This window comes from Dermacentor albipictus, chromosome 2, assembly GCF_038994185.2.
Source record: "Dermacentor albipictus isolate Rhodes 1998 colony chromosome 2, USDA_Dalb.pri_finalv2, whole genome shotgun sequence".
Classification (NCBI taxonomy): domain Eukaryota; kingdom Metazoa; phylum Arthropoda; class Arachnida; order Ixodida; family Ixodidae; genus Dermacentor; species Dermacentor albipictus.
Window position 1 is genome coordinate 36,348,232 of NC_091822.1, and position 23,170 is coordinate 36,371,401.

General features: G+C 45.7%; 1 protein-coding gene across 3 annotated transcripts in view; it reads left to right on the top strand.

Annotated features, from left to right (window-relative positions):
* The window catches only part of LOC135920434 (sodium-dependent proline transporter-like), a 159,035-nt gene that overhangs the window by 26,851 nt on the left and 109,014 nt on the right, over positions 1-23,170 (top strand). For all 3 annotated transcript variants that reach the window (XM_070532798.1, XM_070532800.1, XM_070532799.1), the window contains exon 9: positions 13,651-13,757. In XM_070532798.1, coding sequence (XP_070388899.1) covers positions 13,651-13,757 — 107 coding nt within the window. The remainder of the gene's footprint in view (positions 1-13,650; positions 13,758-23,170) is intronic.

Genomic DNA, 23,170 nt, shown 5'->3' on the forward strand with positions numbered 1-23,170 from the left:
TGTCGGAACAAAGTTCTTTCGGCCAATGTTATGCAGCCACTGCTTCCTGCACAAGCCATCAGGCTTTCCTTGAGGTATCATCAAAATGGCATAACCATATTCAGGATTCCTGCTGCAGTTATATTCGCAACGGTGCGCCGTAGCGCAAGCACACAGAACAGGAACCACAGCGTACAACGTTCGCTACGCCGAGCTGAAGCGCCGAGCCAGCCTAGCTGAGGAGCAAAATGGCGCGAACGAAAAAGAAAAACACAAGCAAAACGCAAGATCCACGCGTTTTCAAGGACAACGGTAGGAAGACCAATCGTCGTACAGAAACACGCGGGCAAAATTGGCTGCCGCGGGAGGGACGCGCAAGGGGCGAGGAGGAGGCTAGAAGGTCGTGCGGTGGCGGCAGAGTTCAAAGAGTGGCGGTGCTTTCAAATTATCAAGGGGCTTTATACATAGCGTCCACCGCCAACGTTTACAGGAAAATATTGGGGTTACATATGCTGCAGTTGCCGGAAGCGTGGAACGCAGTCACGGTTCTTTGAATGCTATCGCATTCGACTCCTAAAGGCGAAGCTTCAACTTCTATCCAAATATTCTGGCTCTCAATCGGTGGTTGTTAAAATACGTGGGTTTAACCTTTTCTATCAATACTGTAAGTCCTATATACTCAATTGAATGCGTTATTTATCTTTCTTTGAAAGAAACGGGCAATCACAAAAAGCTACTACAGCGAGTAGCTTGACGAGATGGCTGGCTCTTTCTGATAACAGCAACGGGTAGTTCGCAAAACGACACACACTACATATGGTGAATATTACAAGGATAGTTGAACTATTTAAACCATACGACTTAGAGACGAGCTTTATGTCTAACATGCAATTTTAAGGGAGTACAATAATTTTTACAGAAATAGATAACGCAACAATGGATTATGTTAACTTATGAAATAGTTCAACAATGAAAAAAATGCAAAGTACTTAAAAAACCAAGGAAGTAAAAGAGATTTGTTACACGAACATGTCACCAGCAAGGTCATATCGTTTTGTTCAGTAAAACTTCAAGCATAGCGAAGAAGAAGAAGGCAACAATCGAAAACACACACCACAGAACGACCGCTATACTGCCAACTGGAAAACCGCTCGAAATAGTTGTGCTGTCGTAGGTTACCAGACACCGGGAACGTTGCACAATTTCGCTGCAAGGAACCCATAGTGCTTGAAAGCTTGCCAACCAAGAAACCGACGTGTGCATCCGTAGCTGAAGAAAAATAGACGCCAAGAGTTTTAAGGACGGAACGTATTCAACTGATCTGCAATTGATAAATAGAGGATACAAGGGAAGCTCGTTGTGACGCGGGCAAAACATTGCTGCTGTAGTTTTACTGACATTTAGTTTTAGGCTGTTTTGCGTGTACCATCGGCGAAATAAATGTAGAGTTTTGTTGGCATGATTTGCTAAATTAGCGGTGAGGCGACATGAGCAGAAGAGGCTCGTATCATCAGTGTAAATGGCCTACTTCACCACCTCATCAACGGTAACGATGTCGTTGATCTAGAAATCAAAACGGACCTAAAATGCAATCTCGAGGCACTCCTACATCGACTTGTTTCAAGGAGGATGTGAACTCTTTATTCTTTACATAAAGTGTACGGTGTCGTAAGCATGATAATATTTAACAGTGGGCATAACCCCTTACACCGTTGTGAGGAGGCTTTTGGAGAACTTCATGCCTTAGGCTGTCAACATTGCCAACAGACAATGAAACCGCGGAAAGAGTCGGGGCGTTTCGCTGAGTGGCGGTGGCTAACACTCTTACGGGTAGTTATCATTATCATCATAATCAACTTCATCCTCGCTGCGCCAACTGCAGGGCAAAGGTCTCTCCCATACTCGTCCAACTACCCGGGTCATTTGCTAATTTTGGCCATGTTGTCCCTGCAAACATCATAATCTCATCCGTCCACCTAACTTTCTGCCGCCCCCTGCTACGCTTCCATTCTCTTGGAATCCAGTCCGTAATCCTTCATGACCACCGGTTATCTTCCCTTCTCATTACATGCCCTGCCCGTGCCCATTTCTTTTCCTTGAATTCAACTCAGATGTCATTAACTCGCGTTTGTTCCTTCGCCCAATCTGCTCTTTTCTTATCCTCTAACGTTACACTCATCATTCTTATTTTCATAGCTCGATGCGTCGAACTCAGTTTAAGTATACCCCTTTTCGTAAGCCTCCAGGTTTCTGCCCTGTAGGCGAGTACTGGTAAGACACAGCTGTTATACGCTTTTCGCTTCAGGGATAATGAGAACCTGCGGTTCATGATCTGAGAATGCCTGCCAAACGTACCCCAGTCCATTCTTATTCTTTTGATTATTTCAGTCTCATGTTAAGGATCCGCGATTACTACCTGTCCTAAGTAGATGTATTCCCTTACCATTTCCAGTGCCTCGCTACCTATCCTAAACTGTTGTTCCCTTCCGAGGTTGTCAAACATTACTTTAGTTCTCTGCAGATTAATTTTTAGACGCACCCTTCTGCTTTGCCTCTCCAGGTCAGTGAACATGCATTGCAATTGGTCCCCTGAGTTGCTAAGCAAGGCAATATCATCCGCGAATCGCAAGTTACTGAGGTATTGTCCACAACTTTTATCACCAATTCTTCCCATTCCAGGTCTCTGAATACCTCCTGTAAACACGCTGTGAATAGCATTGGAGATATCGTATCTCCTTGCATATACATATCTATACAAATATATCTCCCTGCATATCTCCTTGCTATACATATATAATAGGTCGCATTACACGTGGCGACTTATTAGGGAGTGATAGGCTACGCTATAGTTGCGTACGTCATACGCTCTTGTGGAACGTACGCTAAGCAGCGCGCGTTCATAAGTTTAAGTTGGCCTGCGACATCTTCCGATCTCAGAGGCCATAGGCCATCCTCGTAGCTATCTCCCATCTTCACTGTTATGTGGCGCTCACATCTCGAAGGTTTCTTTTGTTAGGCTTTGACTCGTTCGAAACGAGAAGCAATACCGAAAACTAGACGAGGATATTCATAAAATATGTGTCGTCGAAGCAGCCTGAGAATAAGCCAAAACCGTTCAAACAGTCATCTGCTACGAACGAAGGGAATTTTACAAAAGCAACGACAAATTCAATTAGAAACGAGCAGGCGGGAGCGCCGCCACGTTTTAGGCAAGCCGCCCAAAGACAGTAACGCTAAATCTGAGAAATAGCATGCGTACGCTATAAGACTGTTTCACATGGCGCGGTTTTCAATCAGCGACAAAGCGAATTCCGTCGCTTAGCGACCACCGCGACGTCGTGGGCTCTCCGCGACTGGATTCCAACAAGTTGGTCGCGCCGTCGCTCAGTCGCAGTGATCGGCGCGATTTGGGAGGGGCAATGTGTGACCGAAACAAAGCGTCGTCAAAATAGGTGCTTTACTGTTTTACCGCACGTTAATAGCTCTGTCGAGCAATGTCGCGCCAGGTTTAGTTAGGATTTAGTAGGCCGAACGCATCAGAGTCTGCGCCTTAGGAGCTTCAGTAACAGTTTTTTTCTTCTGCTTACACAATTCGTTTAAAAGGAGAAGCTGCACGCTATCCAGGTCGGGAGCAGACGCCACGTCAACATGAGGAGCCTACCCACTAGACCGCCACTGTTGTCAGCATCTTCATCGCTAGAAATTGTGCCAACTGCTTATACATGTACACTCAATAGTAGCTTGTTCTTCTGTAAAAGCAAATACTCCTCTAGGAAGTGCCGTCCGCAGTAACAACGAAACTAGAGTGTATTAAACGGAACCACCCCACCAAAGCCGCACACGCCGCAAACTCATACTTGCGGTGTTATGCAGCGTCTCACTCACCGTATATTCAAGCTGTCGTAAACTCTCCCTGGTCTTAAACGTTAAAAGATGGTGTACTCATTCGATTATCGAATAATAATAGGAAAATTCTATTGACTGACTAGTTTACATGTTTTTTTTTTATATAACGGTGGAGGCATGGATACTTCGTGGGCAGGGGACAAACTTGCGCATCGCTGCGGCGGAAATCGCGCTGACGCAAACGCATCTTGAAGCTATCAGCGAAAATCGCTCTCCGACGTGCGCGGCAAAACATTTTTTTTCATCCCAATGGCGCCTTGTGAAACAATCTATACGCTATGAGTCACTTAGCGTTCTACGCATGCTCACTGACGGTCCGCTATTTTATACCCTACGCATTGGTATAGTGTACGCTTAACTAAAACTGTCTATTGACGTTCGGCGGGGGGCTGCATTATATAAATTTGCAATATGCAGCTCATAAATTGTTACAGAAGAAGTACAGGGAAACTCTGAAACGTCAACGCTTCAGTAACATCAGTTAACTAGTCCCCATATGCATTGCCGCTATTAGGTTTATATATGTACTTTCAGTGTTTGCACATCAGAGAGGGGATGAGCATATCACAGACCAAGATGCAGAAAAAAAAATGCTGATGCAATAATAGGGAGCATGCACAATCGACAAATTGATAAAAAAAATGTACAGCGGCAACAAAGGACAAAAAACAACAACCTAGCAGTATATACCAATGCAGTGCTGCTATGGTATCACTAGAGCATTCGCAACACATGTCGGTAAGTGGCAGACTCCTTCGCATGCCTGTTTAGCCTTTTGCAGGGCCAAACTCTTCCTTCCTAACGGCTTTTTCTGAGGACTGCTATTTGAAAACTATCCTTCAAGCTATCTCGTCCCTGACCATCAACTCCATTAGACTGCCAAAGTTGCATGCTCACCCTGTCTTTTCAAATCGCTTACAAAAATTTTTATAATACTCACCCAGTGCCTCAACATTTTAGCGACATACATAGGGTTTGTGCATTTCATTATGCTGAGTGCCAAAATATGCATCAAACTGCTGGACGACTGTATGGTAGTCACCGCTACTGTCAGTGCCTCCAAAGCCATCGGCACGGATATTCCTACTTTATTGGAGTGTATAGAACAGTCCAGATGATAGCGCCTGTTCGTAACCGATAAGGCAGATGACGCAGAGCAGCAACAGGTGATTGTCCGAACGGCTCACACTCGTGCTAAGCGCTGGCGATCCGGCTCGCCCACTGGTTGCACTGCAGGCATGGAAGAGACGATCTGGCTGGCCTTATCTTTGTACTCTACTTCTTGATTACAATTACCGCCGGTACAAAAGCGGAGCTATCCTGGCGACTTAGGACATGGAGATGAGCGGGTCATAGAACTGTTTCATGTGGTGAACGTGAACAACATCCCGTCCACGGCAGCGCGTGTCGGATGCCGGTGTAAGCGGGTCTGTGACATAGTTGACCGGAGAGGTGCGTTTAACGATGCGGTATGGTCCATCATATTGCGAGAGTAGTTTTGTCGAAAGTCCATGCGTGGGAGAAGGAACGGACAACAAGACAAGTGTGCCGGGAGCGAAATTCGGATTCATCGCGTCGCCACCACGATTGGCTTTCTGTCGTTGTTGGTCGGTGGAGGCGAACTTTCTGGCTCATTGACGGCATTCCTCGTCGTATCGGGCGACAGCTGAAACGGGAGCACACTCTGATGTGCCTGGTGTAAAAGGCAAAACCGTATCGACGGTATGGGAAGGATCGCGACAGTAGAGAAGAAACTATGGAGAAAATCCAGTAGTACGTTGTGTAGCCATATTATAGGCGTACGTGACAAATGGGAGGATGATGTCCCAGTTTGTATGCTCCGACGAAACGTACATGGCGAGCATATCACCAATAGTGCGATTTAAACGCTCCGTAAGCCCGTTAGTTTGAGGATGGTATGCCGTGGTCGGCCGGTGAACTATGCGGCATTGAGCAAGTAGACCTTCAAACACTTGCGACCAAAACACACGGCCTCCATCTCTCAGGAGCTGCCAAGGTGGGGCATGAGGAATAATGAAACGATGGAGCAGAAACGATGCAACGTCACTGGCGGTCGCTGCAGGTAGAGCAGCGGTTTCAGCATAGTGTGTTAGGTGATCAACTGCGACAATAATTCATCGTTTTCCAGTGGGTGTTAGCGGTAGCGGCCCGTACAGGTCAATTCCCACGTGGTCGAAGGCATGAGCAGGGCACAGAAGTGGCTGTAATAAACCGTGGGCCGGATGAGGCAGAGATTTGCGTCGTTGAAATTGCGGGCACGAGCGGACAAACTTTTGGACAACAGTAAACGTTCCTCGCCAGGAGTAGCGCTGCCGCAGGCACACATACGTCTTCAAACGCATATTGTGGATCAGTATGGAAAGACGCGCACATGTCGGAACGCAAAGTTCTATGGATAACTAGGAGCCACTTGCGACCATCGAGCTGGTAGTTACGTCGATACAAGAGGTTATCCTGGACAGCGAAATGGGCAGCCTGGCGATGCAGGGTGTGGGATATGAGAGATGCAGGCGAGCCAGAAAGGAGATCCAAAAGACAGGCCACCCAAGGATCCTTGCGCTGTTCGGATGCGAAGGTGTCGATGTCGACCGAGGATACCGCCTCAATGGTGGAGAGGGAGGCCGTGTCGGCTGGCAGCGGAGAGCAGGAAAGAGCGTCAGCGTAAGTGTGCTTGCGACCTGAGCGGTATATGACGTGTATATCGTATTCTTGCATGCGCAGAGCCCAGCGGGCAAGGCGTCCAGTCGGGTCTTTTAAAGAGGATAGCCAACAAAGGGCGTGATGGTCAGTAACCACATTCAAAGGCCTGCCGTATACATAAGGGCTAAACTTCCCTAGAGCCCAAACAATGGTCAGGCATTCTTTTTCTTCGACGCTGTAATTGCATTCCGCTTTGCTCAGCGCACGACTGGCGTAGGCTACGGCGTACTCAGAATAGCCAGGCTTGCGCTGCGCAAGGACAGCGCCAAGGCCAATACCACTGGTATCAGTATGCACTCCAGTTGGGGCGGTGGGGTCGTAGTGTCGTAGTATAGGCGGAGATGTCAGGAGATGGCGTATGGTCACGAATGCGGTTTCGCGTGCAGGATACGAGGAGGATGTGTCGTTGGCGCCACTTAAGAGTTATGTCGGAGGCGATATAATCGAGGCAAAATTTAGAACAAAGCGCCTGAAGAACAGAGGCCGATGACGATGCGGAGTTCTTTGAGTGTATTAGGTTTAGGAAACTCTGCTGCAGCGCGAAGTTTTGATGTGTCGGGGCAAATGCCGTCTTGTGATACGATGTGACCTAGAATCATGAGCTTGCGCGCGGCGAACTGGCACTTTTTCAGGTTCAGTTGCAGGCCTGCGTTGGTCAAGGAGGTCAACACTTGCCTAAGGCAAAGAAGATGCGTGCTGAAATCAGGCGCGAACACAACGATGTCGTCGAGGTAGCATAAACACGTGCTCCATTTTAGGCCGTGCGAGATATTCTCCATCATTCGTTCGAATGTAGCCGGCACATTGCATAGACCAAATGGCATCACGTTAAATTCGTATAAACCATCTGGAGTAATGAATGCAGTTTTAGGGCGATCATCTGCTGACATTGGGACCTGCCAGTAGCCCGAGCGTAAATCCAACGAAGAGAAGAATACAGCGCCTTGCAAGTTGTCCAGAGCGTCGTCAATGCGCCATAGAGGGTAGAGATCTTTTCGCATTATCTTATTATGACGGTGATAATCAACGCAGAACCGAATGGAACCACCTTTTTTTGCGACGAGAACCACCGGTGATGCCCACGGGCTATTGGAAGGTCGAATGATGCCGCACTCGAGCATGTCGTCCACGTGCTCACTGATCACCTGACGCTGCTTGGCGGAGACGCGGTACGGACGCTGCCGCAATGGCACCTTGGAGCCAGTGTCTATGTGGTGGCTGACGATTGACGTGCGACCCAGAGTAGGCTGAGCGACATCAAAAGAAGGACGGAACTGGGCAAGCAGGTGAAGAAGCTGGGAGCGCTGCTCGGAAGTAGGATCATCGGCAATGAAAGCTATGAATTAGTCAGGTTATGGCGGAGCAGAAGTGGAAAGTGCACAGAAGTCAGTGAGATCTGCATACGAAGCATCCGGGACGACGATTAGAAACATGTCATGAAGCGGCTGAACACGGCGAAGTGCTTCGCCGCAAAGAGCCTCCAGGGTTGTAGGAAGCGGATTGCAGACAACGATGGAGCTGAAACCCGCTGAGATGTCAAGCGTGGCGAAAGGGAGGGGAACATCTTTGCGGGTTATGTAGAGTTTCGAAGGAGTGATGAGGACAGCGCCTTCAGGGACAGTGCCGCAGAAGACGGGAACAACGGCAGACGAGTACGGCAGTATGGCGATTTCTTCCCGAAGGACTAGCTTAGCGGGAAGGGAAGTGGGGCCGGCGTGGGGCACGTCACACAGAGGCAATAATTCTACTTCAGCACGTGCACAATTTTTGAAGCTGTTATTTCGTGAAAGAAAGTCCCACCCAAGTATCACGTCATGATAACAGGACTGCAGAACCAGAAACTCCACATTATAGAGAACGCCCAGAATAACAAATCTAGCTGTGTATGCTGCTGAAGCCTGAACTGGCAGGGCGCTTGCTGTGCGAAGAGAAAACCCAAAAAGTGGCGTCGTTACTTTTTGTAAAGCGCGATAGAGGCGTTCGTTTAGACCAGACACGGCTGCTCCAGTATCAATTAGCGCAATGGTAGGGACGCCGTCAACAGTAAGGTAAACAACGTTCGAAGACGACAATGGAGGACTTGTACAGATCGATGGCGACGCAGTTCCTGCCTCCTGAACTGCGGCGCTTAGTTTTCCACTCGCGTGGGTGAAGGGTGCCGACGCATGGGGGACAACGAGGGGCGACGCGGGGAACGTGAACGACGTGTAACGACCGGGAGCTCGGCTGGCGGCCCGTTCGACTGCCTACGAAAATAGGTGTCATGGAAAGTTTGCGCGTCGGCGTAGGGAGGCGACTGCACAAACCCATCTGAGTGCAGCATGCGGCGACGGCAGAGTCGTGCAACATGGCCGGGAATACCGCAGGCGTAACATATGGGCCTGTTGTATTGCGTGCAAAGGCAGGAGCAGGCCGATGAACGTGATGATAAACGTGTGCTAGCGGCCATGGATGTAGCGCAACGAGTGGTTGACGAGGAGGCTGCGCGGAGACGGATGCGTAAGTGGCGTGGCAACAGGGTACTGCTGATGCTGCATTGGTAGAGCCTCAGCAACTTGGTCTTCAATAACCCGCCAGAGCTTACGGGTGAGCTGTGTAGGAGGCTGTTGCGGCAGCGGCTGCTGTTGGGGTAGCTCAGCGAAGGGTAGTAGAGAACGCTGACGTGCAACTTCCTCCCGCACGAAAGCTTGGTATTGTGTGAGCAGGGGGAGCGTTCAGGGAAAGCTGTCATGAAAGAGAGGGCCTCGTTAGCTATTGAAGGGCGCCTGGTCAACTCGCGCTGCCTCCTTAAAGGGACACAAAGGGAAAAATGATTTCTTCTGCATCAGTAAATTACCGTTCTACAACACCAAAAGCACCACTCTTACAACGATAAGACGTTTGGTAAGCCAGAAAAAGCGCAAGAACGAAATACGGGTGGCGACTCTAACTTAAGTTCCCGCACCTGGGGTCTGTGACGACTTGGATTTTGATGGCCTCTTCTAGGGCCTACTAATTATATATAACGGTACAGATTGACTACATTTTGTTCTAAAGGAACCAAATATTAAACATGGCAAGGTTCGGGAACCTTTATTCAGCCAACGCGGCTCAAATGCGAAAACATACTTTGGCATTCCTGACGTCACGCTGGCGTACCGGCGCTTGGGTTTCGGCGCGAAATTTAAGTACTCACACTTGGACCTTCATTTTCTCATCTAATACTTAAACTATTATTTTGAAATGAGTGCCTACAGTGTTCCCAAAGAATGATTTATTAGTCTAAACGGATTTGTTGTTTCGCTTTAGTGTCCCTTTAACTCGTCGTAGCTTTGGCACAAGTTTATGAGCTCTGCTACGGTGCGCGGACTCTTAGCGATCAACATTTGGAAAATGTCATTGACGATGCCCTTCAAAATGGGCTTCAATTTGCCATTTCCGGGCATAGAAGCATCCACACGTTTGCATAGGTCGAGAACCTCTTCGATATGACAGGTCAATGCTTCACCGGGTTGTTGCGCTCGCTCTCGTAACCGCTGCTCAGCGCGCAACCTGCGGACGGTGGGGTAACCGAAAACTTCAGCAAAACTGGTCTTGATCGTGGACCACAGCTGAAAGTCGGCTTCGTGATTTTTAAGCCACAGATGAGCCACTCCCGCAAGGTAGAAGATGGCGGCGTTTAACTTCCCATCATCCCATCGATTGTGCAAACTCACCCGTTCGTAGGTAGACAACCAGTCATTGACATCCTGCTCATCCGTGCCGCTGAAAACCGCTGGATGGTGTTGCGGGACAGCGCCAGAGCAGGCAACGGAGGGTGGCGGCGACGTCGGCTGGGGAGAGTCAGGCATGACGGGAGGCAGAGTCCGAGACCGGAGTTCCAGGGTGTAGGTGTTCTTAAATACTCCGCGCCCTCCACCAACTGTAATGAGGTGTATTGAATAGTCCAAATGGTAGCTTCTGTTCGTAACCGAGAAGGTAGGTGACGCAGAGCACAAACAGCTGGTTGCCCGAACGGCTCACACTCGTGCTAAGCGCCGGCAATCAGGCTGGCCCGCTGGTTGCACTGCAGGCATGGAACAGACGATCTAGATGGCCTTGTCCTTGTGCTCTTCTTCTTCATTACACTATAGCTTTCTCAGATAGAGTTGTCTTTGTCGCTTGTTTTCGAAGCTTCTTCATGTAGAAGTATCTCATGAAATAGAGAGTTTGCATCGATACGTGAGGACACCCTTCGCCGGGAGATATCTGCCTGTGTGTTTTCACTGCAATGCATTCCATAGTGTTTCGCTTTAGACACTCGTTTACCTTAGATTTGTGTGCGCACCTGGATATCTTATCGTTAGCGTTGCCCTGCCAGGCCGGAGGCCGCACACTCAGATCCTTACGGCGGCGATCGCATTTCGAGGGTGGGATGCAAAATACGCCCGTGTCCCGTGCGTTGGGTGCCGTTAAAGAACCATAACTAGCACGAAATGCGGCCCAGTCACCGCTACGACATATTTCATAATTGCATCGTGGTTTTGCCACGTAAAAGTTCCGAATATATTTGTTTCGTTACTTTCGTGATAATTTCTACACGATTCATGTGTTCCAGTTACATGTTGAGCGATTCTTGCAAGCCCACAGGTACACTCCTTGCTGCCTGCACCGTAAGAATGTTTACACGCTTAAGGGTGCTCATATGTTCTACGGTAAACACGCCTACTCTTAGACCCTTGCAAACATTTATAGAGGACGACAATGGTGCTCTAACTAGACGTGCGATGACAAAAGAAGTAGTTGAAATCTATGTAATCGTCCTGACATCCTTGAGCGCACAGAAATATCCGACAGGAGACGTTTGCAGATAATAAGTATGAAACTTTATTTAATGCACTTTTTATGTCGCCTGGCCGAGCTGTCATCATGCTTACTTGCATGACAAAGTCAGCAAACAAGATGCCATAATTGGTTCCCAAGAATAATTTGATCCTTAAACGACAACAAATTGATCATTAAACGTATTTTTGTTAGGCCTTAACGGTAGGGGCTTTACCCGTGTCAAAATCAAACACCCTTAAGGGTGTAAACTTTTTTGCAGTGTGGTTGGATGAACGGCGCCATCGCGAAGCACGATCTTGTAGACGTGCTGAACGCACCCCGTTCCGGTAAACAGGTGACGAAATTCGTGAAGAATGTCCGCATTGCGGCTCTTTGGAGACGCTTTGTGCTCGCTGCACAAGTCCAAAGTGCTCGCCTACTTCAAAACCATGCATCGCAAGACGAAAGGTCCAGCACGAAGGTCTGATCATTCAGTGCCACTTCAATAGGGATAACCCTGATGTGTTGAACTGCACCGCGCCATTTCGACTAAGCAGCAGCTTCGGATGCATCTTGAGGTAGCAGCCCAAAAGACATCGTCTGGTTGTGCTCTGCTGTCTACTTTTCGATCTAATCGAGCGTGCTTTATTTGAATTTGCATAATCCACACGCGACTATTTTTTCTCTCGTCGAGACTTACACGTCCAGGAGGTCAAAGTTGGCTTCGGAACTTAGGAGCTCGCCAACTTCCACTAACACTTTGCAGCGTATGGCTAAACGGTTTCTCCTGTAGTAGTTCATGCAAGTCTCCTCAAAAGCCGGACACCTTCGTGGAAACGACGGCAGCAGACGAAATCGTTTGCTGGGCAGTTGAGCAAAGGCAAATGAATCCGGTATAGATAGCTTCGAGTCAGAAGGCTCTTCCATGGAAGCGAGCACTCGGCCTCTTCAAACGTCGGCAATGCGGGCGCGCGCACGCACTGAAAAAGTGGCTGGTGCTTATCGGCACATGTTTCACAGCGATATCATAGAATGCAATAAGCATGTCCAATCTTATCTAGACGTCACGTCTGCACCTTATATAACATAAGGGTTTAATGTTGAAAAAGTGCTCATGTTCTATAACCTCAAACCAGTACATACGGAGTGTAGCAAAGTAGTACAGATACTTATCATGAATACAGTTCGACGACACGAGGGAAATAGAAGATCGGGGCAGTGTGCATACAGGATACACTCTGCAAGATTCAAGTTGTGTTGCCAGGGGAATACATTCAAATTGGAAATCAATTATAAATTGTTGTTTTGATATGGAGTTGTACAGGTACTGTGCGTCTATCAGTCCACATTACCACCTTGTATCGCCACAGTGCGCCCCAAATTCTCAAATTCAGGTACATTACGAGCCGAATGCACCAACATTCATTGCGCCTCAATGATTGCCCTTAAGGAAATTTCACGCGCCGTAGTAACGCAGTCTATCTGTCAGGCCATGACATAATGTTGGGCGACTTGCTTCAGCTTAAGCTTTTCGGGCCATGTTAGGCGTGTCTTCCTTGCTATTGTGTAGTCATGTGCTGTTCTGTAGTGTGTGGGCGGTTTTTTTCCCGCAAGTGATTCTTGTAACACCCGAACTTTGCGCAAAACTGGAAACTGGACTGCTTTCGACGTACACAGAGAAAAAGCTCATAAACGTGGTATGCATAAATACGTGAAACTGAAACTGTGTAAATATTGTTCTCTATAATCACAAGAATTTCATGAGCTTTCTAAACAACGCACAGCTGTTCTCTTCGGAGTCACGAATGCTAAACGTGGAAGTGCGGCGTTTCTCCGGCCATACGGAATATAAGTATTTATTTGTGATGCATTCATGCTTCTTACTGACTCGAGGTGGCTAGGTTACACCATTGTACAAGCAGAATACCTAAGTATTGGAATTTCAACCCTGCCGTCTGTCGGTTCAGCATTGTATAGACTCGGAGCTATTGACATACAACGCTTGTACTCTGTAACGATATATCAAATGCTCTGCCACGGGACTTGCAACTTTGATATCGTGCAAGGATGGCTGCTCTGCATCGGCCGAAGTATCGGCAACTGGCAGCTGCCTTTCCAGGTTTCACATCACATCGAATGTGCTGTTTGATAAATTTCATATTTCACAGGACACTTAAAGATGTGCCCGTGAGTGCATTACTTATGTGTCTGTAGCACCGTTTTATGCCTGATTTTTAAGACTGCATTTTTCATTAAATGCAGGCATGGTCGGACGCGGCCTTCAATGTGCTGACGGGCCTAGCCATCGGCCTGGGCCAGTTGCACTCACTGGCTTCATACAACACTTTCGACACGACAACGCTATACTGGTGCGTAAACTGTACACCTTAAGGAATATTCACGTACGAAGATGCAAAGTCCGCATTTGCACTATGATGAGCTCTTTAACGTTTCTGAAGTCGCTAATTTAACTAAAACATGTCATGCTCGTGTTTCGTGGAGTGCGAGCTTGGTATTTTTCACTGTGATTTGTCTACTTTTGTAATCGCTGTGTTTGAATCAGTGCATGCAGCTATTAGAATCACCGGAGGACTCAATCAGGCCAGCAGCGTATACGTAACACAAATATGAGAGAAGGATAACTTGTGAGAAAGCGTATTTGAAATTACCAGTGTCACGTCTGCACCTTATATAAACATCATCGAATGTAACATTGCCAAAGACCCGATAGAAGCAGGTGGCATTCCACAAAATCTAACGAATAGATCACCTTGAGGCGATCCATCACGTTATCTATACATTGCAGGAATTTGTCATATGGCCAGTTTAGGATTTTTAAACAATATGGGCAACATTTTGATTCACTATATTCTACTGAAACTAGGCGATATTTCACTGACATTATGGCTGTTGGATCAGTTTTGGGTTTTTGGGATGCCATCATGAATAGTATTCAGCGTGACGCAACTCGTCATGGATGTAAGGAAGAGCGCGTACACACATAAACAGAGCTAATTTTCAAGTACAACAAGAACAGATCCCGTGATTGAAACTTCAGGAAGAAACGATGTCTTTTTGTTAACATACTATGCTGCCTTTTGGATGGTGGCGACCCGTTCCAAATTCAGCGTGAGAGTCCTGGCGTCTGAGCAGATGCCCCTAATATTGAAATGACGAAGTCATACGGGCAAATGCCACGACGTTTGTTTGCTTTCTAAAGGCTCACAATTAGCAAACTATACAAGATTTTTATAGTGACCTAAAGGTCAGCTGCATTTCACTTCATTTCATTTTCATTTCATTTTAATACCTTAAAGACCACATTCGGGGTATTACATAAGGGGTGGTGAACATGTGAACATAAGAAAAGGCAGGTGTTACATTAAAATACAAGTTTCAACAGTTCCTTGAAATTGTGAATGACATGTGATGCAGCGACATTAATGCGTAGGTCGTTCCAGTCCTTGGCAGCTCGAGGAAAAAATGATGATTGAAGAGTGACAGTTCGTGTTCGAGGACGAGAAACTTGGAGTTGATGGCTGCTGCGTTGTGATATGTGCGAACATGATGTTGTGACGTAAGGCGGGTGGCTTAGTGAGCTGTAAAAAAATGTGTGATAAAGAGAGAGCGTGGCGATGCGACGACGAAAAGCAAGAGATGCCAAGCTAGATTGTGCTTTTAAGTGTGAAATGCTGATGTTATATAAATATGAAGAATGGATGAATGTAGTCGCACGATTTTGAACCGACTCGAGTGCATTGATGATATATGTTTGATGAGGGTTCCAGATGGCGGCGGCATATTCCAGTTGTGGTCTGACAAATGATTTGTATGCGAGTAGTTTGACGTGCTGTGCAGCATGACGAAGATGACGCCTCATGAACCCAAGGGACTTGTTTGCTGACGAGATTACGTTAGTCGCATGCGCATTCCAGGAAAAGTCGTGGGACAGGGTTACGCCTAAGTACTTATAGGCTAGAACTGATACTAGTGGGACGTTTGCAATTGTGTAAGTAGACAAATAAGGATTACGACGGCGGGAAATTGAAATAAATTTGCACTTGTTAGGGTTCGAGGCCATTTGCCAACGGTTGCACCAGTCCTTCAAGTTATTAAGGTCATTCTAGAAAGATGCTTGGTCAGAGATGTTAGTCAAAGCACGATAAATCACATTGTCGTCAGCGAACATACGAATAGGACAAGATACATGCAGCGGAAGATCGTTAATATATATTAGGAAAAGAAGCGGTCCTAAGACTGAGCCTTGAGGGACACCTGAAGTGACAGGGAGGGGTTCGGAGGAGACGTTATTGACAAAGACGAACTGGGAACGATTAGTAAGGGATTCTTTTATCCATTGTACTACAAGAGGATCCAAGTTCAATCTAGATAATTTTGTTAGCAAGTGGTTATGAGGCACTGTGTCAAAAGCTTTAGAGTAGTCTAGAAAGATTGCATCATTTTGAACGTTGTTATCAAGATTAACGTGGAGATCATTAAGGAAGATAGCTAGTTGTGTTTCACATAAAAGCCCTTTACGAAAACCATGTCGTGATGGACGAAAGAAGTTTTCCTAGTCTAAAAAGTTCATGATATGCGAGTATATGACATGTTCCATGATTTTGCAAGGAACACTAGTTAATGAAATGGGGCGGTAGTTTAAGGGGGAGTCTTTATTACCTGCTTTGAATACTGGAACGACCTTTCCCACTTTCCGATCATCCGGTAAAGTACCTGTAGACAATGATTGCGTGAACAACAGAGTGAAAAACTCCGCGGATATATGCGTAGTATTCATTAGGATCTTTGAGTTAATTTCGTCTACACCAGAAGACGTACATAATTTTTTTTCAATGATATTTAGTATACCATCAACCGAAAATACAATGGGTGGCATATTTGATGTTATGTTAGTAGGTAGTGGAAAGTCTGGAGCGGTAGTTTCTTTTGTAAACACGGAAAAAAATGCTGTGTTGAATATATCAGCGCACTCGGCGTCCGTGGCGGTGTCGCCTGCTGCATTCGTCACGCTGATGGTACGACCTTCTTGGGGATTTAAAATGCGCCAGAACTGCCGAGGATTTTGAGTAAGTAGCTGGGGCAGGTCGACGTTCTAAAAAGATTTTTTATCAGTGCGAAGGGCACTCAGGTAGGCGTTCTCTGCCGTGTAGTATTTTGACCAAGCCTCGGTGCTTCCAAGAGGAGTGCCTAGCCGGAAGCGACGTTTCTTTTGGTTTTCAAGCTTCCTTAAAGCTCTGGTGAACCATGGCTTATTTCGGTTAGTGTGCATAGTCATTCTTGGTATATGTTTCTTTACGAGTTCATTAATTTTATTTTTAAATAGTGTCCAGTTTTGTTGAGGTGAGCGCATATGGAATAATGTCTCAATAGTAGAAAAGAGCTCACCTAACTCGTAATTAATATCTTCGTAGTACCCTTTATCATCTAGGCATATAGTTTTGCTAGATTTTGGTAGTCGCATGGGTTGAAAGTTGAAGGTGGCATAGATTACATTATGATCACTTACCTCACGGAGGTAAGTTATGGATGATAGACTGTCAGGATGGCTGCTCAGTATAAGGGCGAGTACATTAGATGTGTCTTTTGTAACCCGTGTAGGCTCTGGCACAAGTTGAGTTAGACTGAAATTAAGACACATATTAACAAATTCTTTAGCAGCTTCATTGCCTATGATTAAAGCACTATTGGTAGTCCAGTTGATTTGCGGAAAATTAAAGTCACCGAAAAGCAGGATTTCTGCGTTAGGGTGTTTTTCACTAAGTTTGCTCAAGATGTTATCAAGTTTATGCGAAAGATCAGTAGTGTTATGTGGTGGCTGTAAGAAACGCCCAAGAGAACAGTCTGTGGTGAAGCGTGGCAGATTAGCCATATTATTGCTAAGCAAGTCTCAATGGTTGCAAGCGTGCACGATAAATGGTGATGCGCGGCGATTAGCACACCACCAGCTCGTGAGATTTTGCGGTCTTTCCGGAAAAGGCAGAAATTCGGCAAGTCAGCAAGAACCTCAGTATCGGTAATATCGTCAGTGAGCCAGGTTTCAGTTATCAGCAAATTACTGTTCGACGACAACAATCGTCAGTGAGCCAGGTTTCAGTTATTATCAGCAAATTACTGTTCGACGACAACACGAGGTTAGACAGAATATCGCGTTTAGGGAGGAAGCTGCGTGCGTTGGCAAAGATTACGGAAAGGTAGAGGTTAGCTCGTGTCGATACCGTAGGGCGGTCCCGCGTCGAGTTGGCTGCTATTGCAATTCATTCACACTCTGTGTGCGTTCATAGAAAACATTGCGCTTCTTACCCATAAACAGAGTTTTAAAGAGCAGGGAGTAAGGTGCTGATTTGCTTTTTGCGAATGAAAGAAGGTGTCTGCGGGGCAATTGAACAGGACGCGTAAAATCCTCGCCAACGCTGAAGTTTGTTCCTTTAAATTTAAGGCCGTTAGAGAGAACAAGATCTTTTGTTTTATGAAAGGTGAACTTCACTATTATGGGGCGGTTACGATTAGCATATTGCGATATTTTGTCTTCTGTTGAATTATCGTGAACATAAGGCAGATTTTGTCATTGTTCTAGTTCTGTTGTAGGCCCGTAACTATTCGCACTATCTCTATTTTCACCTTTCTTGATCTATATCGCGACGTAGATGGACTAAGAAAGATTGTGGAACATTGTTGCCCGTACAGTAAAACCTTGTTAAACCGCACCCGCTTGAACAGCAGTTTCGTTTTAAAATAGTACAGTCAAATCCTCAACTCAGCGGCCCTTAAGCATAGTGCATTTTGTATCCATATGAGCTATACCAGCTTATTGCGTGTGTACGGATAACACGTAGTGTTCCAGAAATGACGGCGGTACGTCGTCGCAGCAGAACAATGAGCCTTAGAGATCGGAGCGGCCTCCATGCACAAATGCAAAGGGCGCATGGAAGGGTGAAGCCACATCAGCAACGACATCATTTCGGCGCCGTGCCAGAGTGCGAGAGAGTTGTGGCCTGTGTTGTGGTGTCGTGCAGGCTAGGAGAAAAACCGGGTGGTGAGCATAAAAGAAAAATTTAACATCGTCTTATCTAACGTGGCACGAAAAAGTCGGTGCTGGCGCGCGACAGGGTATCTACCGTTGACTACGGTGCGTGGCATTTGGAATGCATGGCATCTGCTGCGACCGCGAAAATACGTCGGCCACAAGGCGCCCCTTTTCAAGATTAGATTTTTCGCCATCTTCGCCTCTATTGTTGCCGAAGTGTCACATAACGACAGTCACGAGGACTACTCGAAAAGTGGAAGTATGGGCCATTCAGGCCCGACAGTGGCCCTCTTCAGTTTTGAGAGTTATGGCAGCCCGCGCTGGCAGCCAGGTAGTTCCGGTCCTGATAGGAAGCCACGTGGGCTGAAATCTCAAGATAAACCGAAGCTGCTGAAAGTCAGCAAAATCGAACACCGGGGCAGCTCGCCACGTGCTAAATGTAAACACGCTACCATCATAGCTGTGCCCGGCGAGGCGGGCGTGTGCTCCGCGTAGTCGGCCCATTTATGCATTGCCAGCTTGAAAAGATATAGGGCCGTTTAACGTAAAACTATTCCAATATCTTTTTATTGCAATCTCCTGAGGTCAAATTTGCGTAACCGCCGACGCAAGCATCGGGCGGTCACCCGCAGGGTTGCCTGAACAAACTAATCAAATGCTCCCTCGTTCATGGGAGGTTACTTTTGCTTGCTTGAAAAAGGAATAGCATTGCCTGCATTGAGCGGCTTGTCTTATCTAATTGGCTCACAAGAGGCAAGGAGTATGCTCACTTGGAGAGGGATTCGACGGGCCGGAGCCACTGCACTGAATATCGATAACCGCATGAAGAGGGTGGTGTCGGCGCCTGCGATTGGTCGAATTTCTCTTAGGCTTGCAACCGCAGCTCAAGAATGGCGCTAAAACGAATCCTCAGCAAATAAGAGTTGGCAGAATGAGGTCGTAAACGTGCCGAAAGTTCTAGAAAACGTTACATGGCCACGCAAAAAGTTTTATTACGCGTAATTAAGCCCATGCTCTCCGGCAGGGGCAAGTATACTGTAAACAGGTTTGACCCTTTTAGGGAGTTTTGGCCTCGTTGCATAACTCAAGCCCTTAAGGGAGGACAAGATCCTCCCTTCGAACGGAGTTTTTTTTCACCTCCTTGTGTTTGGTGGTTTTATGGGGAATTATGGGAGTTTTTGAATTCTCCTTTAAACACCAAACCCTGAGCGGTTGCAGGAGTCTTTATGGGGAACGTTGGGAGTTTTTCATTCCTCTTTTGGACACCAGCACTATGGAACTTTTTATGAGGAGCTTTGGGAGCTTTTACAAGTTGACATGGGTATTTTATTTTGCTGCTTATGGGAATTTATAGGAGAAACGATGGGAGTCCTTACGTACATTTTCGGAAACGTTTGGCTTCTTAAGAGAGTGTTGAAGGAGACCTTTGGGAAATTATTTTGCCTCCTTGTAGGAGTGCTTAGGTGTAAACATGGGAGCAACTGTTCCCATATTTTGGGAGCTTTGCTTAAGGGAGCAATTATGGTTAATTTTGAGAGTTTAATTTTTGCTTTTTATGGGAATATATAAGAGAATGTTTGGGAGTTAATTTTTACAGCTTTAGGGAGCTGTTTTATTAAGGGAGTTTTAAACAGATGTTTTGGGAGTGCATTTTAGCTCTTTATTAGAGCTTTTACAGATAGGTCGGGAGTTTATTATGCACCTTTTGGGAATTTTACGAGGTTGAAGGGAGTTTTTTGTGTGTTTAGTAGATTGTGTCTAACGAGGTGCAAAAATTATGACAAAGCAATAAAATGTCTGGAAATTTATTACAGTTCCAGAATCAAATGTGCCAGCATAATATTACAATCAATGACTATTAGCATAATGAAAGTGAAATAATCCAATAAATTGGATACAAACAAGCAAACCAGTTTGGCAGGAAATTCAAGCATATTGCAAGCTTCAGTGATGTTGAAAATCCACAAGTGCAGCCAAGACTGAAATTGAGTGGCTCAAAACATCATGAGCTATTGGGCAGTCCTTGCAGGCATTAGAACAGGCCACATTTGTTTTTGCACGTAAACAAGCATGCTACAAAAAATGATGCAAAGGAGGCCAGACAGCACCAATGACCTAGAACATAATGAAAGTACTTTTGAATACCTATACTATTTCGAACAGACATCTACATACAACTTATTCTCTCATGTAACACGCAGCTGCAAAGAAAAGCCGAGGTAGTACCACCCACTCTGAATCAATTTCCTTAGCACTGTGCAGTACCTGAAATTCAAGCTTGCCAGCTAGAGAACATGACAAGTTCACAGCAAAATGGGGCATAATGTGATAACAGTAGTCAAACAGGTGATATCTCAGGCTGAAGTAAATTCAACAAGGGGACTAGTCGTCAGGGAAAGAAAATCCAAGCAAACAATTTCAGCTCACTTACATGCATACACAGATGCCACTACGTAGGTTCTTGTTGTGATGCCCCATGACCTAAGTCAGCATCAAAGAGGTCCATTAAAGAGTGGCACACATGCAGTGGCACACACCCAGTGTACATACACAAGTTTGTGTCAAAAAAGTTCGTTGAAGAGCTGCATCTACCCAGTGGCCCCAAGTGATAACCAATGGCCACAGTGACACACCCATGGTAGCCCCAGGGGGCACGTACTGAATTTCCACAGCTATAAGGAGCTTTTTCAAAGTTTCTTGCCTCAGAAGACGCCTCGCATTATATAACCGACATTGACACAAACAACAAGATCACTCATAGAAATCGGTGTCAGCAACCTCCCAAACTCCCTACTTCTACACACCTTGCTATCCTAACTAAATCCCCATGTTGAGCATTTAAACTTGCCTCACCCTCCCTATGCACACAGTCATTTTGCTGGATATCCATGAAGTGGAGAAAAGTGAACTATATAAATAATGCCAAGGAAAACAGTTGTTACCCTAACGAAGAAGTCCCCTGCTCAAAAAAATTTGTCCACCTGATATAACGCTTGTTCGACCTCTGCTGACCACCTTCGGCTGAATATTGCATATCACACAAAGCAGCAATTCAACTATAATTTTTAGTTTTATAATGAAACAAAAATTTCCTATACAGGAATCCTGAACAGGAAACTGTAAGTAATAACAATAATACAGGAACCCTTAACAGTATCCATAAGCGTGAAATTTTTACACAGGCAAAGAGGCCAACATTTAGCCACTAGGGCACACACAAGGCATTATTACAAACATTTTCTCAGCAAAAAGACCTAACACCCCGACGCCAGGTGGTGTCTTGCGTGGAGCCATGCACGCATTTAAAAAAATAGGCATTTTGTATTTTCTTCTTCCGCAAGATCAAGGCAGGCAGGCTGTGATGCTGTGCAAGCAGTGGTGGCATTCAAAATGGAAGGAATCCACACAAAAAGCCATGGTACTGTTGAGATGGCAGTGCATGATAGGGAGCATCCTGAAAAACCAAACGTAAATAGATTATGTACTATTGTATTGCAAACTGACACCACATGAATATTTAAACAGAGCATCACGAATTATTCAACAGTGCTGGGCCATTCAATGCTATCACGCCAAGTGTATCTTGGCCACCTCAGATTTTAGGAAAAATTACAGCCCATTGTACCTTAGGACAGAAAGCTGATCTAGTTGCTAAGGATTCATTATGCAAAAAAAAAGGTGAGGTGTGCAGACACAAGAGCAGAGAAGTGGACAACACGAACGCATTGTACAGTTGCAGATTGGATGAAGTCGAGAGTATGACAAAAGCCCGTCTGGTCGGGATGATGCATACTAAAAGGAAGAGGTCCAGACACCGACCAATATGGCTTAAAATAGTTATTTACGTTTTGGCTCCATCACGGGAGCCTTGTGAACAAGACTCCCAGGGGGAGCCAAAATGCAAATAACTATTTTAAACTATTTTGGCCAGTGTTCAGACCTCTTCCTTTTATGTTGCAGAACGCACACACAGAATACTTTGTGAAAATTTCACATCGTGTGAGCATCGTTATCTTGTAGACTAAGGCTGAAACATTACGGCACTGACAAAGCTACAAACAAGTGTTTCTATGAATGACCACAAGGCTTTCCAGAATGTTTCATCAATTGAGATGGACCATTAATGTTATGTATCTGCAAAGAGCATCTTCTTATCTGACTTGATTAAATATAATAGACCTTCGAGCAGTTTCTGAAAAGTATTTTCATCCAGCTAGGGTGGTTTGTAGGTACGAATAACCAATTTAGGAACCACTATTTTGTATTGAAGAAAGAGCTTATCATTAAAAGAACCTATAGCTGCATGATTAAAAGTTTCTGAAATTTTGAATCAACTCTATATCTGCAGAAGCTCTTTAATTAGGTATTAGGATGCCTAGCAGTACTAACAATGAAAGTAAATGACAACACATTAAAAAACTAATAAAATGAATGTGTTCTTGATAATACAATGTGTTGTCTTATTATACACAGATTATACAAAACACCAGCAGTAATGCGCATATCTTCAGAGTGCACATAGTTTACCAACGTAATAAATACAGGTCAACATCATAAAGCGACACAGGTACTGGGGTTTTTCTTTCACATTGGCTTGAAAAACCCATCATTTGAGCATTCAGCCATATTACAAACAGCACCTGCGTGCATGAATTCAAGAAACTTTCAGATGTGCAAAGTTGTTTAGGAGCTTTTAAGCAATGGGCATTACACTACTATTATGGGTAATTGGTTGCC